Source organism: Megalops cyprinoides, chromosome 22 (genome assembly GCF_013368585.1).
Source record: "Megalops cyprinoides isolate fMegCyp1 chromosome 22, fMegCyp1.pri, whole genome shotgun sequence".
NCBI lineage: Eukaryota > Metazoa > Chordata > Actinopteri > Elopiformes > Megalopidae > Megalops > Megalops cyprinoides.
The window spans coordinates 6,737,398-6,756,116 of NC_050604.1; the positions used below are offsets into that span (position 1 = coordinate 6,737,398).

General features: G+C 47.0%; 1 protein-coding gene across 11 annotated transcripts in view; it reads left to right on the forward strand.

Annotated features, from left to right (window-relative positions):
• Positions 1–18,719, forward strand: part of kiaa1109 (KIAA1109 ortholog) — a 102,663-nt gene that overhangs the window by 10,607 nt on the left and 73,337 nt on the right. For all 11 annotated transcript variants that reach the window (XM_036516953.1, XM_036516954.1, XM_036516959.1 and 8 more), the window contains exons 2-14: positions 1,897–2,023; positions 5,043–5,159; positions 5,845–5,923; positions 7,513–7,577; positions 8,985–9,159; positions 9,830–9,911; positions 10,866–11,059; positions 11,667–11,746; positions 12,413–12,560; positions 13,518–13,674; positions 14,027–14,105; positions 14,653–14,744; positions 17,355–17,472. In XM_036516953.1, the coding sequence (XP_036372846.1) occupies positions 1,930–2,023; positions 5,043–5,159; positions 5,845–5,923; positions 7,513–7,577; positions 8,985–9,159; positions 9,830–9,911; positions 10,866–11,059; positions 11,667–11,746; positions 12,413–12,560; positions 13,518–13,674; positions 14,027–14,105; positions 14,653–14,744; positions 17,355–17,472 (1,480 nt within the window). In that variant the 5' untranslated portion in view covers positions 1,897–1,929. The remainder of the gene's footprint in view (positions 1–1,896; positions 2,024–5,042; positions 5,160–5,844; positions 5,924–7,512; positions 7,578–8,984; positions 9,160–9,829; positions 9,912–10,865; positions 11,060–11,666; positions 11,747–12,412; positions 12,561–13,517; positions 13,675–14,026; positions 14,106–14,652; positions 14,745–17,354; positions 17,473–18,719) is intronic.

Sequence of the window (18,719 nt, forward strand, 5' to 3'; positions counted from 1 at the left end):
GACTTCTGCGACCCATGCGGGCTTTGATTGGGCTGTTTCAGAAGTCAACCCTCTGGATTGTTCCAGATGTAATTGGAGAGATGTAGTCCGGGATCTTTCAGGCTTTTAGTTGCTATTAGTACCCTGCAGCTGTAATATTCAGCCACAGTTTAGCTCAGGTTTTCTAAGGCACTTGTACCCCATTCAGGGCAAGCAGAAAGAACTGCTTAGAGGAACAGGAAACAATTCCCCCTCTGTGCTGCTGCAGTTTTTGTCAGGGACGGTGATGGGATTGTGTGACGTGTGGATCCAGTGTTGTGAATGGGAGCTCATTAGTGTGGTCGTTCTGGCACGGCCCTCTCAGATTTCCTTGAAAGCTGGCACATGGTTTTCTGCAGAGGGAAGCTGCAGAGACAAATCCTTGCATTGGTTCTCAAAATATGTTCTGCTATAATGTGCCTTTGCTATTTTTAGCCTACCAGTTAGGCCTTTTAGTAACCTAAATGACTTTTGATTTACACATGATTCTGACACTATTAAAGTCTAATTTGAGCTGTATCAGTTGGTGAAGAATATATTCAGTTGATATAGGCAATGTAGCTCTCTCCCAGTCTCTTTCTTTAATTATTCAGATATGTATGTGTACATATGGGTGTATCAGATATATTTATTTAACATACTTTTTACAGTGTTCAAAAATATTGATTTAATATTTCAGGAGAATGGAAAGTATGTCACTTTTGTTTTAGAGTTTTATAACTGTTATGTGAGCGAAGAGTGGGATTGTCTTGTAGTTGTAGAAATGCGACGTGTGAAAGGCGAGTGTTCAATCCATGACAATACATTAAAAGCAGAGTTGTTGACAAAAATGTGAGTGCTCTCTCCCTACCTCTCTCCCCATCTCTGTCTCTCTTTCTCTCTCTCGCTCTCTCGATCTCTCTCACTGTCTCCGTCTCTTTCTCTGTCTCTCTCTCTCTTTGAAACGTACTTTGCTCATACAGTGGAATGTGAAGAACGAGCCAAAGTGTTCTGACTTATTTTGCAGTGGTTTAGCAGCTTTTCATATGGTGCATAGCCCTGATTGACAGCTCCCTTCACCCCCACCCATAATACAATGGGTCAGGTCAAACGTGAGGCTTTTTCTGATGAATGGATTTTCTTCTGTTGGGTCTGTGGAGACTTTGCCAGTGTATGTCCTTTGGAAGGTTGGAGGTCGTCGTCTAAACTAAGGAAAGCTCACAGCATTATCCTTATCTGTCCTGTGAATACTCACCAGCGCAAAGCAGGGCCTCTGTTTCTCATCAGGACAGACAGGTAGCCAGCCAGTAACGTTGGCAGGATCTAATCACCTGGTAGGCTGCGTTGATCAACACATTTTTTACAGTATGATCAGCAGCCGTGAATTCCGGAGGGCCTCATTCCTCCCCTTAATCTGATGGCAAACCAAAGGTGAGGCTTTAGAGAAGTTTTATACTGACTCATACTTCCCTTGTAGTATGCAGGAGCTAGAAGCCCTCTGCTTCCTCCTCCTCACACACACTATAACCCCTCGCTGCTTTCATTCTTGGAATGGGTGCTATGTGGAGTTTCTTGTGTAGGTGCCATAGTAGGTCCGTTCTAGCTGATTCGTCTATCCTTGAATGGAGGATGATGGGGGTAGAGGTAGCACTGATGATATGACATGGTGCAAAATCGCAGGCGTCTGGAAAGACGCCGACTCACCGCGGTGGCTGGCACCGCGACACCAGGGGGCAGTAACGGCTGACCTCTGCCTGCTGTTCCTGTGTTACCAGTCCGAGTGTGGGCTAAGGCTGAGGAAGGCCAGAGGTGCCACTGCAGGAGGCCTCCTGGTAGCGTTACAGCGGTCACTCCACAGCTCTCACTAACATCCTCCTGTCTCCTGTTGTCTCTTTCCAGCGCTGGATTTTGTAACGGTGCCGTGCTGTAGCCATGGAGAACAAAGGCAACACCACGTTCCCCAGCCTGGGGGACCTGGACGACTTCCTTGTCAAGCACGACTCCAACTTCGTGTGGCTTCTCATGGGTGAGTGCTGTGTTTGCAAACCGCGTCCTCAGACGTGGGCCCCACCGAAGGCTGCCGGTAGAGCTGGACAGTTGAGGACACTCCGTTCTCATAAACCACAGTCCTGTATTCAGTCAGAATCTGCCATCTAGTTTGTCCATAACTCAGAATGACAAAAGGAAGCTGCTTTTACACGAAAGAAAACATTTACAGAACATTAACACCCTCTTAGAAGGATCATAGGTTTTAGGGTGTAGTATTTTTCATTCATCAGCATTATGAATCCGTGCAGTAGATCACTCCATATATTTACTACCCTTTTGTGCTCAAATATTCTTTTTTCCTCTCACAGCCCTATAGCATGAAGCCAGAATGTTTTCTCATTGGAAGTAACAAGGAAAGAAGGTGCTTGTGATTGGTTTCATGACTGAAAATGAAGCAGAATACATTGCTCTTTGATTGAATTGATTGAATGTGACCCATGAACCTTCTCCATGGCAGCAATGGCCTATATAGAACCCCATGGAGCATTGAACAGCTTGAGCCAATGGAGTCACTGATATAGCTGAGATTGTTGACTGTGGACATATCCCAAGCTCCCACTGGTTCAAAATCAGCCTATCATTAGTGAAACCATTGGCTTCTCATATAGTTAAGAGCTTTAGGAAGGCACAAAGTATAAATCATATTTAAAATTTAAAATAATTCAACAAATCCCCTTATAACACGTGGGTTACCTCTGCCACTTTGAAAATTTTGGTCTGGGACCATTTGCGTCTGCGGGTCGGCCCTCGTAGCTAATCATGTTCCCGTTTCTTTAGGATGACTAACACTAGCATGTGGCGTCATGTCGGCTCCTTTTCCTGGCCTGGTAATGAGAATGGATTGGGGGGGGGGGTTCAGCCTACTGTTACCCAGCTGCTACTTCAGAGAGCAAGGCTCAAGTCTGCAGTCTCATTAAAATGCCAGTGTGCTTTTCATTAACCATGGGGCCATGCATCCCCCCTCCCAGTACCTGAGGCCCCCTGGATGCATTGCCCCTGCACCCGGGCCAGCTTGGAGCGAGCCAGCGCGGTATGAAGGCCGCACAGCTGATGCGGTAGGCAGAGCCTGCAGCTAAATCCTCTTACGCCCCTCACACCGTCTCCCGCCTTGCCGCCCGCAGCAGAGGCACCGGTAATCAACTATTTATGACCCCATTCATGGCAGCCCGGGGGAAGCACAAAGGAGGAATATCGCATGCCGCTGGCTTAGTCCTGGCAGGCCCTTTGTTGCTGGATCTTATCTTGTTAAACGCGTCCTGCTCCGGCCAGTCCCCGATTCCCCCCCCGACCGAAGGCGCGGTGTGACCCGCTGACTCCCGAGCTCTACTTCATAATCCTCTCCGCGTTCGCAGGTGCTGACGGGTTTGCCCACCGACGAAGGGCTTCTGCGAGCCCCAGCATTTGCAGCAAGTGCCTCGCATGCGGAGGGAAAACCGCACTCCTCCTGGGTTTAATTGCTGGGTGTGACTGCGGGTGCTATACTGGGGAAGAGAGAAGTTAGCAGTGAGCTAATGTGGAGCTCAGCGGCTGGGCTAGGATCATCCAGTTCATGTGGGGGCAAATCTGGGACTTTAGTGTTCCTGTTTTAGCATCACAGCCCTGTTCTGAGAGCACTTTCCCTGTTATTACTGTTACTGTTGTTATTATTACTGCATAATTCTTGGACTCATTTTAGGTTCAGAAATATTGATTTAATATTTTGATGCGCTAGGTGAGAAGATATTTCGTTGTAATAAACTGTAAAACAGCATGCAGCCATATAGTAATGTGACCTTAATGGAAATTCAGAGAGTTTGCTGGTGCACCATATATTGTCATCTAGTGTATAACTGAGCTTCACACTCGTCTGATATGCAGGCGAGGTACGCACCACGTAATGACTGGTCTGGACAAGATGAGGTGATGTTGAAACACCGCTAATTGTAATGTTAATTAGCCTTGAGGAAATTGTCATCATTCTAGTCGGTATATATATACATTGGGGTCCAAAATTATTGGGATACTCCCTTTTTTTTCTGAAAACCCACAATATTTTTGCTCCATGTTCCATCAGACATTAGGAAAGTCATATTTATGTCAATGTCAATTTCAGCTTCATCTTCTGTGACCATGTTCCAACCTTGTTAGGTTTATATAGGCTTCAGTATGAGTGTTCAGTTAGGGGGCAGGGCAACGTTCAATCAGGCCTAATTGAAGTGATGGTCATTTTTGTTCACTTGTCTGCACTCAATAAGTATCTAGGTACCTTTTAAAATTAAGTTAATGTCATGGAATTGTCAGTTTGTTTGGCAGAATTAATGTCATCCATATTACTAAAATGTTGGAAATAAGGGTAGTCATCAGGCAATTGTGTGCCAACCACATAAAGAGATGTTTTGAAAATGTTAATAGTTGTCAAAACATGTAACTGTTTTCGCCACACCATAAATTAGGTTCGAGTGATAAAACTAATAGCTACATGGACACATCCGCACTTAACCACAAAATGCCTAGGTGTCCCAATAATTTTGGACCCTAGTGTATGTACACTTGTGTGAATTAGCCTGGAGGAAATGCCATTTATTACGGTCATGATACACATCTAGGGTAGGTAGTATCAGTTGGCCGGTAAATTGTCTTCATTAGGGTCATGATACACACATAGGGGAGTATGAATTAGCCTGGAGGAAATTGCATTGATTACAGTCATGATACACATGTAGGGTAGTATTAATTAGCCTGTAAATTGTCATCATTACAGTCATTATAAAGGCTACACATGGGGGTCTGTAAATTAGCCTTAAGGAAATGGTCTTTAGAACATTGAGAGAATCTTTTATCCAGTCTCTAACTGCGATTCATTAATTTGGTTGATGGTTAAGTGGTTATACTGATGTTATTCACTTTACAGCACTATACTTCCAGCTCTTACCTTGTACCAGTGATTAGCATTTGCCAGGTTTAGGGTCGTTTTACGTTAATGGTTGGGTCTCATAATGTGCCTCACTGTCTTTCAGCCACCATTCTGTCCTGTGGATGGATTATATACCTGACCTACTACAACTCGCGCAACATCGGACTCATATTAACCCTGATCATCAACAGGCTCTACAAAAATGGATACATCCATATTGGTGAGTGGGGTACACTAATGTGTTACTCAAGGTCACTGGCACTCACGTAGTCTGTGCATGGGGTAGGCCTAAATCATAGCAATTTATGTGGCAGAACACCCGCCTGGATGGTGCGGGGAATATGATAGGGTGCATTTTCTGTCTGTATATGTTAGTGGCAAACAAAGCAACATTATTTCTGAATATTATTTATGAAGGGGTCAGCTCACCGGAGCATAAAATGGGGGTATAAAAGCAGAAAGGGCAGAAGGAGCTCTGTAACCATGGATCTTTATTTATGAAGCGTACTTCTGCAGTTGAATATTGCTCACACACAGGTAGGTGGCACATGAATATTGCCTATGCAAGGATGAATGCTAGATGAAGCAGACTTGCTTCATCACAGTACTTTTGGTACCCAGAGGGGGAAAATTCCAGGTTTTTCCTCACTATGAAGTTTTTAGTGGTTTTGCCTTTAATATTCAAGAGTAAATAGTTTAGGCTTTATTGTGTATGTAGTGTATTACTAAATGTAGCTGCCTATTGTTCCATGTGGATGTTACTTTAATGGTGTTATGTCATATTTCAACAATTAAAGTGCTCTGTGATGATTCTTTTGTGAAGAGTGCTGCATGCAGTGAAGCTTGAGTGGTGGTTGTAAAGTTGAGTGAGCTGACCTGAGATCAGCTGCTGCCTCTCTCTGCAGGCTCTTTCTCATTCTCCGTGCTGTCCGGGAAGGTGATGTTCAGAGATGTGTATTACATCAACCAGGACATGTCAGTCAGGTGAGGTCTGCTTCTGTCTGTTTCTCTGTCTCATGGAAAAGCGCACAGATCACGAGGTGTTTGAATTGTAGTAACTGTGGTGTGATAGTGTGTTTCAAAGTCCAAAGTATCTGTTGAGGGGATAGGGGTAGTATCTCTCACACACACACATACACATACACACACACACACACACACACACACACACTCACACAGAGGCATCTGTTACACTCACACAACATGCTTATCTGTTACATACTGCTGTACACATGTGCACACATACACATCCACCATTACACGTCACACTGTTATAGAAATATACACATACACACACATACAGCCACACAGATGCACAGCTGCATGTCTTACATATTGTTACACAAATACACACACGCATGCACAAGCACAGACACGAGCACCTTTCTCCCCATTCACCGTTATGAAGGTGTGTAGTGTTTTATCCGGGTGCGTCACTTCAGGAGCACTTGATTGTCAGCCGTGGTGCTTCTGGAGAGCAGTGCTGCTCAATCTGACATTACTGAGATGAGGTCTGTGGGAGCCAAAGCAGGCAGACTCTAGTCTCCCCCTAGTTCTGATTGGAGGAGCCGTGGTAACGGCCTCTAACTGGAGACACGCTCTGCCAACCCCCTGGGTCTCTCCTCACAGCACCGACACACCCAGCCTCGAAGTGCTCAACCCAGCAGACACTCTGTTTGAAACATTGACAGACATAGGCCCACAAAAGGAAGATTGAGTACTGTACATCGTCTGGCAATTTTTAAAATGCCTTTTCCCCATTTATGCAACCCTGTTTTGGACTCACCAGTTGTATATTAAGCTTGCCTCTTCACAACAATTTGCATTTTTGTGTGAGGGGAATGAAATCCTCCAATACCCTTGCATACAGCCAAAAGCTGTATGCAATGTGTCCTCATTGGAGGATAGATGCTGCTCCACTTGCATTGTGTGAACAACTCTGTGAGACGAGGCGACCCTCGGTGACCCTCGGTGGAACAAAACCAGTTCCTCCGTTGGCTCCCAGTCATCATAGATTGATGACGCAGCTCGGATCGGACCCAGGCCGTAGAGCTCAGCTCACCCTCAAGGAAGCGCCTTAACAACCAATATCTGTCATTTTTTCACAGATTGAGCAGCATCTGACATATATTACCAGGGCATTTGTAATATTTTGAATATAGTTTATTACATGAATCTGTCCAAAACGTACATACTGTTTTCCCTTAATCATGAGAGAACCAGAGAAGCTGAACTTTCACAGGTTTTCCTCAGAGGCCTGCCTTAGGCTGTAAGAGTTTGACACCTCTTTGTCATTCTGCAGGGGGGACTAGTTTCTCTCTTGACTCAGACTCCTCTGTCGTGATGTGCTTGTTAGATGGGGACGCTTGTGTCATTAAAAGGAAGCTCTGAGCTGTGATAAACGCTCTGGGCCCCGTGCCAGAGCTTGAGACGGCGGAATTTCTTGGTTCGTCGTTGAATCCTTTGGGTTGCGCAACTCCAGCTGATTTGATAAATGCTCCTTCGCCTGCCTTTGTTCCACACGTACTTGACTTTTTGGAGGACTTATTCATTTGCCTTTGTTTGCGTTTCAGAATCCAAGATGGCTTCCTCATATTCCGCTGGTGGAAGGTGTACAATCCCAACCAAAAACAACATGGTAAGGGGGTCACTGGGGGGTTGCATTGTGTGGGCTCGTTAATCTCCTAAAAGGGTTCACCACGGGGCTGTGTTTTCATTGGCTTGTCCAATTTAACCTTCAGTACTCGATGGATTGTTTACCAGCAGTCCAAGTGTCCCTGGTCCATTACTTAATTTGGTAGTTTTCTGTAAGAGCACAGATCCATGCATCGAACCTTGACATACTTTGCGTATTTAGTCTGTGTTGGATTATCATCAAGCACATTGGCTGCACGTGCATGTAACTATCTCTCTGATAATTCACTTTTGAAATGAAGGATATAACCTGCTGTGGGCTTTTTTTCTGATTTAGGATTAAAGAAACCTTGAGTTTCCAAACATATTGCTGCAGAAATATTTATGTGAATTGGGGGGGGGGGGGGGCACTGCCTGTTTACAAGAGTGAATGTCTGTTATTTCACTCCCACAATGCACTGCTCAAGGACAAAGTGCATGTAGCTCCAGTCATTTCCCATTGCAGGCTCATCAGTTTTTGGGAGTGGAGGAAGGTGTGTTGGCTTTAATGTGAAACCGCATGTTTTATTGCAGTCGCAAGGACTTTACATGATCCTCCTGTCAGATTATGTGGAGCTGTGCTGTTGTAAGCAGGATGTGGTAGATTTAATTAATTATAAAGTTAGCCGAGAAACACTGAAGTAAATAGCCAGCCTTTACTCGTATAGATTACTAATGTTTGGTTGATTTTGTGAACAACCATCAAATCAATGCATTGTAGAATCAATGCATTGAATCCTGATAATGTTTGAGCATCCAGCCAATAATCAGTTCCTTAGAAAATCCCTAGAAATGATTTATGGTGGTTAGCTTGTACTGTTACCATGCACATGTGCAGTGTATTGAATCACTTCATATGCGAGAGGTGACAGCAACATTCCCATGTTCTGGGATGGCGGATTCAGGTGTTGCAGGGGAAAAGACTGACTGTGGTCTCGCATAAATTGCAGTCACAATATAACGAAACCTGCCGAAGCCCTAACTCCGCTGTTACAAACGTTGAAAAAGAATGGAAGATATGTAGCTGAAGGTGACTAACCTTTAGTTGAAAGGTGACTAACCTTTAGTTGCAGTGACACCTAAGGGGCTTGAAAGACATTACAACAACATAATATCACATGTGGCAGTTTGCTGTGGCTGTTCAGGGAACTAAGCAACATGTAGACCCTAACATGTTGCAGGTGCATCTCTGCGCTGATATTTTAACTATTTTTTCTTTTTCTTTTTCTTGTATCTCACGTCTTGTTATTGCTCATATCTAGATTGAACGGTAACTGAATTACAGGTCAGGGAAATGTGTCAGGGATTTCTGGGGCGGGTACTCCATGGTGCGGAGCGATCAGCCTGGATCCATTTCCCCCTTTTTTTTCAGACCCAAAGGCAGAGACAAGGCTGTATGTGACCGTGAACGGGTTCGAGTTCCACGTGTACAACCGCACCGACCTGTACGCGCGGCTGCAGGAGACCTTCGGACTGGAACCGACCCTCATTCCGTCCAGAAAGGAGGAGGACAAAGGAAAGGACGAGGAAGAAAAGACCCTCCACAGGTACAGAAATCCTCCCTCCTTTCTTTTGCTCAAGGGAATCCCAGAACGCTTTGCGCTGAGCTTGCGCGCCAGGAAATGAGTTCGCATCAGGGAGAGGATTAAGCCACGTCTGTTGGCAGGTTTTAACGTTAAGAAAAGGTTTTAACGGTGTGGCTGGGAAGTGATTTTTTCGGTTACATTATAAAATGCTGACATGTTTTAAAAAAAAAAAAATAAATGAGAACTTTTGTTAGGCTGGAGCTTGACTAGAAATGTCACTGTGAGCCAGGTTAAATCACACCTCCATTCACTCATGTACAAGGTGAAATTACTGCTATTTCTGAGCAGAAGCAGTCTGTAAAAATTCTGTTTGTGTCAGATTTGCAACGGGAGGTCAAAGGTGTAAATAAATCAGAGCTTCAAGGGTAGAGAATCACTCAGCAAGAAAACAGACGGAACAATCAGTGCAAATTGGCATGCAGAATTTTTAGAGCACAGATTCCCATCAGTATTCATAAGTAATATTTCATAGATCTGTGTTTTGAGGCCTCGCCCAGAGGTCAAGCCAGGGAGGTGCAGCAGCTCTCCAACGCTCTCCCTGCCTGAACCATGGAAGACATGTGGCATATGATATAACTCTAAAGGATGTTTTTTCTTTTTCTCTCCCCCTCCCCTGCTCTGGCGTTTGAAGTGTTAACATCAAAACGGAGGCCCAAGACCCAGCGTCCTCCTGGAGGTCCCTCATCCCTGTCATCAAAGTCAACATCAGCACTGTGAGTCCCGCTTCTGATGGGCTTTCAAACCGGCTTCAAAGGCGGCGTGAGGCCCGGCTCTCAGCGCCCCGCTCTCCTGGAGGAAGCTTTCGCAACAGGCGTGAATTTCTTATTCTAATGTGCACTCAGAGTGCGCCGGGATATAGAGAGCCTGCATTCTCAGTTACTCCCTTCAGATCTGGGAATTTATCTTTTATTTCCACATATTTATGCAACCATGAAACGTGACAGCTTCCCCTCTCTACGAAAGGCTCTATTTTGCCATGTTATGGATGTGGGTTTCCAGTAACCCTGCAGGCTTGTCATGGTGCGGTTTTGGCGTAAAAAGCAAAGCTTGCAGAGCTCTACTTTGACAGCGTGGTCAGGTTATGAGCATACAGAACTGTGAGGTGATACAGGCAGAAGCTGCCCTGCCTGGTTAAGCTGTGGGTTGTTGCTGAGGCAGGTTTTAAATGAGAGTTTGGACAGCAGCGAGGATTTGTGCTGCTGTTGTGATGCCACCCAGTCCTGTGAGTGCTGCTGAGCTGTCCGCTCTCTAACAGCCTGCCTGACAGCTCCTATCCAAAGCACATAGCAATAAGACAGATTGTTCCTGTTTGGTTGTGTAGTCTTCTTTTTTTTCCCTACTCTCTGCTCTCTCTCCCTCTCCCTCTCTCTCTCTCTCTCTCTCTCTCTCTCTCCCTCCCTCTCTCCCTCTCTCTCCCTCTCTGTGTATGTGTGTATCTGTATGTGTTTGGGTGCGTGTGCGTGTGTGTGTGTGTGTGTGTGTGTGTGAGTGTGCGTGCGCGCGCGGGCACATGTGCACATCCTGTAGCATAAGCCCTAGTGTGTGCGTTTGTGATTGGGTTATGGCTATGCCTGGCATCTGTAACATCACTATCCTTTCTCTCCCTCCCTCTCTCCATCTTGCCCCCTCCCTCCCTCCCTCTTTCCATCTCCCTGTCGCTCTCTCAGGGCCGGCTTGCATTCGGGAACCACCACCTGCCGCAGACGCTGTGCGTGAACTTCGACGACGCCTTCCTGACGTACGCCACCAAGCCACCCTCCAGCCACCTGGACCAGTTCATGCACATCGTGAAGGGCACGCTGGAGAATGTGCGTGTCATGCTGGTGCCCAGCCCCCGCTACCTGGGCCTGCAGAACGACGAGTGAGTGTGACAGCGGGCACGTCCAATCACAACGAAGAGCTGCTCTCAGAGCCCGGGCTTGCCATGACCTGATTGGTCAGACGCTGGTTTGTCAGAGCTATGGTCCAACCCTCTCGTTGTAAAGAGGTGTGGCCACATGGAGAGAGCTTTCCATGAGGAGTGTAGAAGCTCACTGTTTGTAGACCCCATGAATGTGGGGGCCTAGAAAATAGGTTACTACTCAGCACTGACATGTGTCCAGCAAGACCTATCAAGCCAAGTATAAATCACTTTGATTGAACATTGGAGTTGTGAAACATCCGCTTGACAGGATGAATGTAATGCGAGCCAATACGGGGTGTCTTGGGTGATGCGCAGCCTATCGAGCGACTTAATCTCATTTTATTCAGACCCGCTGCAGGCGTCTCGAACCCGCTGCGGCTCCAAATTTAAAAATGACCCTCGTGCCTCAGTGCCCAGAGGGACTCGGTGAAACAGGCTGTGAATAAGCGCCGGCTAAATGCAGGACGCTCAGTCACTGCTCCTGGTGCTCCCATTCATCAACAGGCGGATGGCGGTTTTGGACGATGCTGTGTAATTTGTATTTTGTTGCCCCCCCACCACACAGGCCTCCCAGACTGATGGGAGAGGGCTTCGTGGTCATGCAGTCGAACGACGTGGACATTTACTACTACATGGACGAGCCAGGTACGGTCACGGTAACACCTCCGACCGCGCGTGCCTGTGCGGTTCCGTGACGTCTCCCTGTCCCTGCTTTCTTCTCTCCCTCTGTCTCTCCCCCCCCCTGTCTGTCATTTCTGTTTTCCTCTCTTTCTCTTCTCCCTCTTTTTGTCCTTTTTCTCTGAAGACTCAGCTCTCAGTTGTGCTCTGCTAGCATGACCTTCTGCTGCACGGTATTGCCAAAGCAGAGCTCCAGATGGGAGACGCGTGATGCGGCAAACAAAATGATTTGCACATCAAAGTGTGTCATCATTCATAGTACAAAAGGAAATGAGGACACAAGCTGAGATGAAGGGGAAATGAGAATGCAACACCTTCCACGTTGTGTTGCAGACTGCGGTCGCGGAGTCCGTAGGGTTCTTTCGCTTAATAGTAGTATTTCGTTTTAGGTTACAGTGGCGTTCTGTTTTGCAGTTTTACAGTCTTTGTCCAATTTTCTGTATGTTTGTAAAGTTTCATCTTTCTTTTATTTTAATAGCCTTGGTCTGATCCGGCAGGGTGACATAGTGATTGGGGGAGCTAGACTTAGTCTGGTTAGCGGAAGATGTCAGCTTTGAATCTCGCGTTGGGCATGTCTGGAACGTGATATTTGCGTGTTCGTGTTTTTGTGCGGGCGTGTGTTTGCACGTGTAGGCCTGGTCACAGAGGAGCTGGAGAATGGTGAGACGGAGGCGTGTGGTGAAGGCACCAAGCTGCAGGACCTGCCCCCTTGCTGGGGTCTGGACATCGTCTGTGGGAAAGGGACGGATTTCAACTACGGGCCCTGGGCGGATCGGCAGAGGTAGGGGCCGCCATGGAGACAGCGCCCCGACATACCCCACACACCTCTACACACAGCCTTAGGAACAGCATTAGATTATACAAGGATTATGTCATCCTCAGAGCTACAATATAATCAACTGCTAATGGTCAGATATTGATTTCCTTTAGTTAAGCTCCACATTTGTTCTTCATTTTACATGCAGTAAAAGAGAGGATGAGTTCATTCAGTTTCATATCCATGATGATGGGACCTGTGGCCATTTATCTGATAGAAAAGAAACAGGAAAATTAAATGCTTGGTAATGAGCTTCAGGCAGATAAAAACTGCACAGATCCATTCACCCAGGCTCTGGTGGTGGCAGCACAGACTGGTTCTACATCACAGCAAATGTCCTGCCACTGCCTCCATTGTTGCTGTTGAAGCAAGATTGTGCCTGCTTGGGTTAGTGCACTTGTGCATCATGGGAAATGGACCAATCCTTGAGCAGGAGGAAGGAACTGTTCCCTTTGCCCTTCTGTGACTTAGCATCACAACCTCACTCACCTGTTGGATGTCATGATTCAGGTTGCTTTATTTGTTTCCCTCATTCTGGAGGTCTTTACCCATCAGCCCCTAAACTAATCTGTGACGCAAAGGCATAGGTGCAATAGACACTCTGTGGACAAATGGCCCATGAAAAACTGTGACATCATAGAACAGAGAGGAGCTGAGCATGCAGCAGACCCCCCGCCAGTACACACACACACGCACACACACACACCATGAAGTTCTGCCTTGTATCTTTGTCCAGTACCTGGTCATTCCAAATTTCATCCAAATCCATCCATGTGTTGAGTTGTCCTGTTTGTAGGTAGACGGTCAAGCAAGGGCTCAGGGATGATATGAGCTCTGCTCTGCCTGCCTGTAGCAGAGGTAGCAGTGCAAGGTCTGTGGAGCTGTGTCTCACCCCGCCTCCCTCCCTCACCCTCCGCACAGGGACTGCCTGTGGAAGTTCTTCCTCCCGGCAGACTACCAGCCCATGAAGGTGACGGAGCTGGCCCAGCCCGGGAAGCCGCGGCAGATCCTGGCCTTCGAGCTGCGCATGAACATCATCGCTGACGCTACCATCGACTTGCTCTTCACCAAAAACAGGGTACCGAGCCTCTCCTTTCCCCAAACTCACTACTGTCGTTCTAGTGCCATTGTGATGCGACTCTCGTTATAGTGTAGCTGTGACCGTACCACTTTGGACGTGCTGTCATGATAGTGCTGTTGAGATAGTATTGTTATAATGGTACTATGTCTGTTGATTGTGTTCGTACTACATCATGTCTAAATGAATAACAGCCGGTTATTGTATTGTAACGCTGGTTTACTGTATTTTGACAGTAGGAGTGATATTTTGTACCACCGCATTCGCCTAGTTTCAGTCAGTGGTGAAGTAAACTAAACAAACCGATAAAATTGTCAGCTGATGGGTGTGGCTCGGTCCGTATCTCGTGCAGGAAACCAACGCCATCCATGTGAACGTCGGTGCAGGTTCCTACCTCGAGGTCAACATCCCCATGACGGTGGGGGAGAACGGTAAGGTCCTCTCGCACGGCGCACCGTGGCCGTCACCACCACTGTGCATGTCAAACCCTCTGCCTCCCAGATAAAGCCGCTACCCGCAGTACTGAGTTTCCCCACTCCACATCTGAGAGAGAGACTTCAGTACCGGGAAACGGCTTGCTTCAGTTGAGACCTCTACGTTTACAACCATTCATTGGCAGGCACTCTTAGCCAGAGTGACTGACAAGAAGTACATTCAGTAGGGTTAGGCAGTTACGCGTAGATACTGAATCATTAGTGCCATTCATGGAATGTAGTCTCATAGCGGGGAAACGTTGCCACAAGGGGAGTAAGTGCTGTCATAGCACGCATAACCTTAAACTGTTACTAACGATTTCCGGCAATCAGGGTTGTATTGCCACAAGTTTGCGTGGCCTCTTACTAAATTTAGACACAAGGCTCTTGAGTCTGCGCTGATTTTTCTCTGGTTATTTCCCTCCTGTGACGTCTCTCCGTGCCGAACGATGCTTCCCCCTCCGTGGCTGAATGCGACTGCCCGGTGTGCCGTGCCGTCCCCCAGGCTACTCGCCCACCATCAAAGGCCAGCTGCTGCACGTGGACACCACCAGCAGCATGCAGTACCGCACCCTGCTGGAGGCCGAGATGCTCGCCGTGAGTACTCTTCCCCTTCGTCCGCCGCCGTGGGTGTTCCAGCCTTGCTCACTGAAGCAGGCTTCGGTGAACCCGCCAACACAAGCAGTGAAATCCTGGGGAGCTCAATGGAGCAGCAGCGTGTTGTAGTTTTAAGGAGCGGAGTTTGTAGCCTGAAGGTCGATGGTTCAATTCCCAAATGACATCCTGCTGCTGTTTACTTGGACAGGGTCATCAATCTGAATTGTGTCAGGAACATCTAGTATAGCTGTTTAAAAGAAAGTCATGTAAAATATACACTGTGTAGGCCCTCTTATTCAGAGTGTGTGATGTAATGATTCAACAGCCAAGTTTCAGAAGGGTTCAGAACATACTATCAGATAACATTTCTTCATTGGATGAAGAATTTCATCTAATCAGCTTTTAAATAATCCCACAATTACACAATTCCTGGAGTGGAAAAAGGTGTCAGTATAATGAACTGCACTGGACATTGTTCAAGCCTGTTGTGGCTGGCTGAGCCACAAGGCCTCAGGTGCAAAAACCGTATACCAAAGCGCTGCTAAAGAATTCATACAGTCAGGCATTCATTCATTTTTCATACAGTAAATCAGCTGACCTTAAAAATCCTCAGGAAAAGCAACACATGATGATCTGTTTCAAAGGAGAATTAAAACTGCATCAACATTTTTGTGTGTGTGTGTGTGTGTGTGTGTGTGTGTGTATGAGTCTGTGTGTGTGTGTGTGTGTGTATGAGTCTGTGTGTGGGTGTGCGTGAATGTGTGTGTATGTATTATCTCGTGTTCTGCCCTGGTCCTGAGCAGTAGAACCCTCAGTTATCTGAGCATGGCTCTCTTCCCCTGGTACCAGAAGGCCCTGCAGCAGGTGGTCTAACCCATCCAAAAAGGGAGGCCAGGCCATGTACAGATCTGGCTTCCCAAAACAGAAACCTAACCTCGGTTACAATCCCCTTCCTCAACCTCTACTCCAACCCCCAAGTATGATACTAGGATGGGTGTGGTCCATTTACACCATGGCTAGGATGAGATTTGCACCTTGGACATTGGTACAGCTGAGCTTGTTTTTCATCCTGTGGTGTGGTCCAGAGCATGCCTCAGTCAGAAGGCACGCTTTTGTCATTACTGCTTTGACCCTGCGGCGATAGCGCCCCGCCCTCTGAAATGGGCGCCCCTCCCCCCCCAATCACCAGCACCGTCTGCGTCACGTGACCTTTCCACAAGCGGCGGCGACATCCCCTCCCCTCAGAGATTAAAAAGGGAAAGCTGATCGTTGATCATTCGCCAGACGGCCCTATCCCGTGTGGCTTGGACAAGGAGCTCGGAGACGCAGGAGCCGCATTGCGAGTGAGCGTGCGCGTGTGTGGTCGGCGTGCGGCGGGGCGTGTCGGACCGGGGCCCCCGGCGCTCTAACGAGCTGGCGTCGCGGGTTCAGGGGAGGTGCAGCGTCACACTGCCTCCACGTCCTTTATTCTTCTAATCTCTTTTCCATTACTGAATCACAGCCTTATAACTGGATTACAGATTATGTGGCAGATTTACCTCAGAGAGCGCTGGAAGTTGGTCTCGATGCGTAAATGTGTCTCTGAGGCCTGTGCTTCCTGCAGTTTCCATTCATGCATATCATTTTAGCTCTCCTAGTACCAGGTTTTCAATGTGATTTTATTTTTCAGAATCATATTTATACAGATCGTCCAGCTGGGGATAGTCTGTCTGGGAATAGTGCAGTATGACATTAAAATAAAGAGATGAGAATGAATTAGTGTGTGTATGTGCATGTGTTCTGTGTGTGTGTGTGTCTGTGTGTATGTATTGCATCTGTCTAAGTGTGTGTGTGTGTGTGTGTGTGCGTCTACTGCATCTATGTGAGTGTATGTATGTGCGTGTATTCTGTATATGTGTGTGTGTGTGTGTGTATTCTGCATCTGTGTGTGTGTGTGTGTGTGTGTGTACACTTTTCATTCCTAAGTGTCTGTAGTGTCTCTTAAATCTGCTGAAACTGTAGCCCGTGGAGGGACGGCAGTGACAGATTTTGGTTCTGATGAAAGTAGTCTGCGACAGATGGCTGTCATGGTGACGGACACCTGTCTCTCAGACTGTGCTGCATGCTGGGGAGGTCCAGTGCTGCCAAAGCTCTGCTCCCTAAAGAGGGGACAGGCTGTGTGTCAGGGACGAATGGGGGACGAACAGGGCTTATTCACTTTACTGTCACAGTGGTCATTATCATAATTACCATCTTTATCCTGTCATATGCATGTATATTGAGTGCTTTAAATGTGTATTTATTTGTATTGATTAAAAAATACATTTACAGTATTTCCAGATTGTGTTTTATACTAATGAGTTGGATTGAATTGAATCAGATGGACAGAGAGACAGGGGCACTATAACAAGTTTACATTGGTAAGTTATTAAGTCATTAATGAGCTGCCATTAGCGAGTCAGTAAGTCATTAGTATGTTAGTAAGTCATGAATGAGCTAGTTAGCCAGTAGTGAGCTACTAAGCCAGTATGAATTAGTAAGTGATTAGGAAGCTGTACTGTGTAAGTCAGGCTGCTGTTGACTCCCAGGTCTGTTAGCGTTCTGAGGGATGTCTTCTCCTCTTGCCCTCAGTTCCATGTGAATGCCAGCTACCCGCGAGTGTGGAACATGCCCCAGTCCTGGCAGTGTGAGATCGAGGTATACAAGGCCACCTACCACTTCATCTATGCCCAGAAGAGCTTCTTCACAGGTGAGACTGTGGGAATGACCTCCGTACGCCCAGGGCGTTCACCAGTGCGCCCGTTTCTGCCGTTATTTGCTGTGGTTCCCGGGGAGCAGGGGCGGAGCTGTGGCTCTGTTTTCCCCTCTGTATTTGCCGTCCGCCGCAGTGCTATCTTAATCACTGTATTACACAGGTGGAGTATGGAGTATGGAACAATCTTTTTTTTTGTTGATAATTTTCATTATGTTACTGTGTAATAATAGTATTTTTTCTAGCAGTGCTAACGTCCTCATCCTGGGTGGTGTGCAGTGATTGGTCAGTTTGCTTTTGACTGCCAAGGTGAATTTTCTGCTTACCTGAAGATGGATAGAGGCCCTGGATATAATGGATGTCGTTCAGCGGTTACTGTAAGAAAGGCCTCTCCAACTGTGACCCCCCCTCCCCCCCCTCCCCTGCTCCCACCAGTCGCAGCTGCAATAAATTTTTTAGCTCCAATAAGAACCAATTTGCCTGTGAGGAAATGATCTCGGCCGCACTGTAGCGGGGCAGTGTGGAAATAAATTTCAGGCAGTCGGAAGATGCATTGAGCCAGCTCTACAAGAGAGGGGGAGGAAAAAAAGGAGGAGAGTTAATAGACTTTTTAATATGACTAATCCTGAAACATTCATTTTCTGGAACGGATTCTGCATTTAGAGCACATCCCCGTGGCGGAAACTGCCATTAAAGCGCCACGTGCCCCCGCCCCCCCCCTCGCCGCGGGCTGGTTCCGATTCAGAGGCTGGGGAGCTCGGTGCGGGGCCCGCCACGGCGCAGTGGTGACGCAGTGACAGCCAGGGCTCGTATCCCCTACACAGTCCTCCATCAGCGCTTAGACTTTACAGCAAATGCCTCTTTGTGTAAGTGGCACATGCTGGCATGCTGCCATTTGCTAGGTTGCTACTGTACCAAACAATGGGTATGAAACTATCGCCTGTTTACCTCACTATTGTTAGGTAAAAATTTGTCTGTGTGCTCAGTTCATTTATTTTTCATGATTGTTTTCTTTTAAGGTTGAATTTAGGCACCGTGGGGCATTTCATCATGTATACTGAGAGGGAGCATTGTAGTTTGTGTTAATACTGGAAACCTTTTTAAGGTCACGCTTCTAGGCCTGCGGACGTGTGGGTGTTTCTCCCTCTGTTTTCCGACAAATCGGTCAGCCATGTGCAATCTGCCCTGTCCAAAAAGACCTGCATATTGCAGTGTTTTACCTGTAGAATCCTGCAATAGCAAGG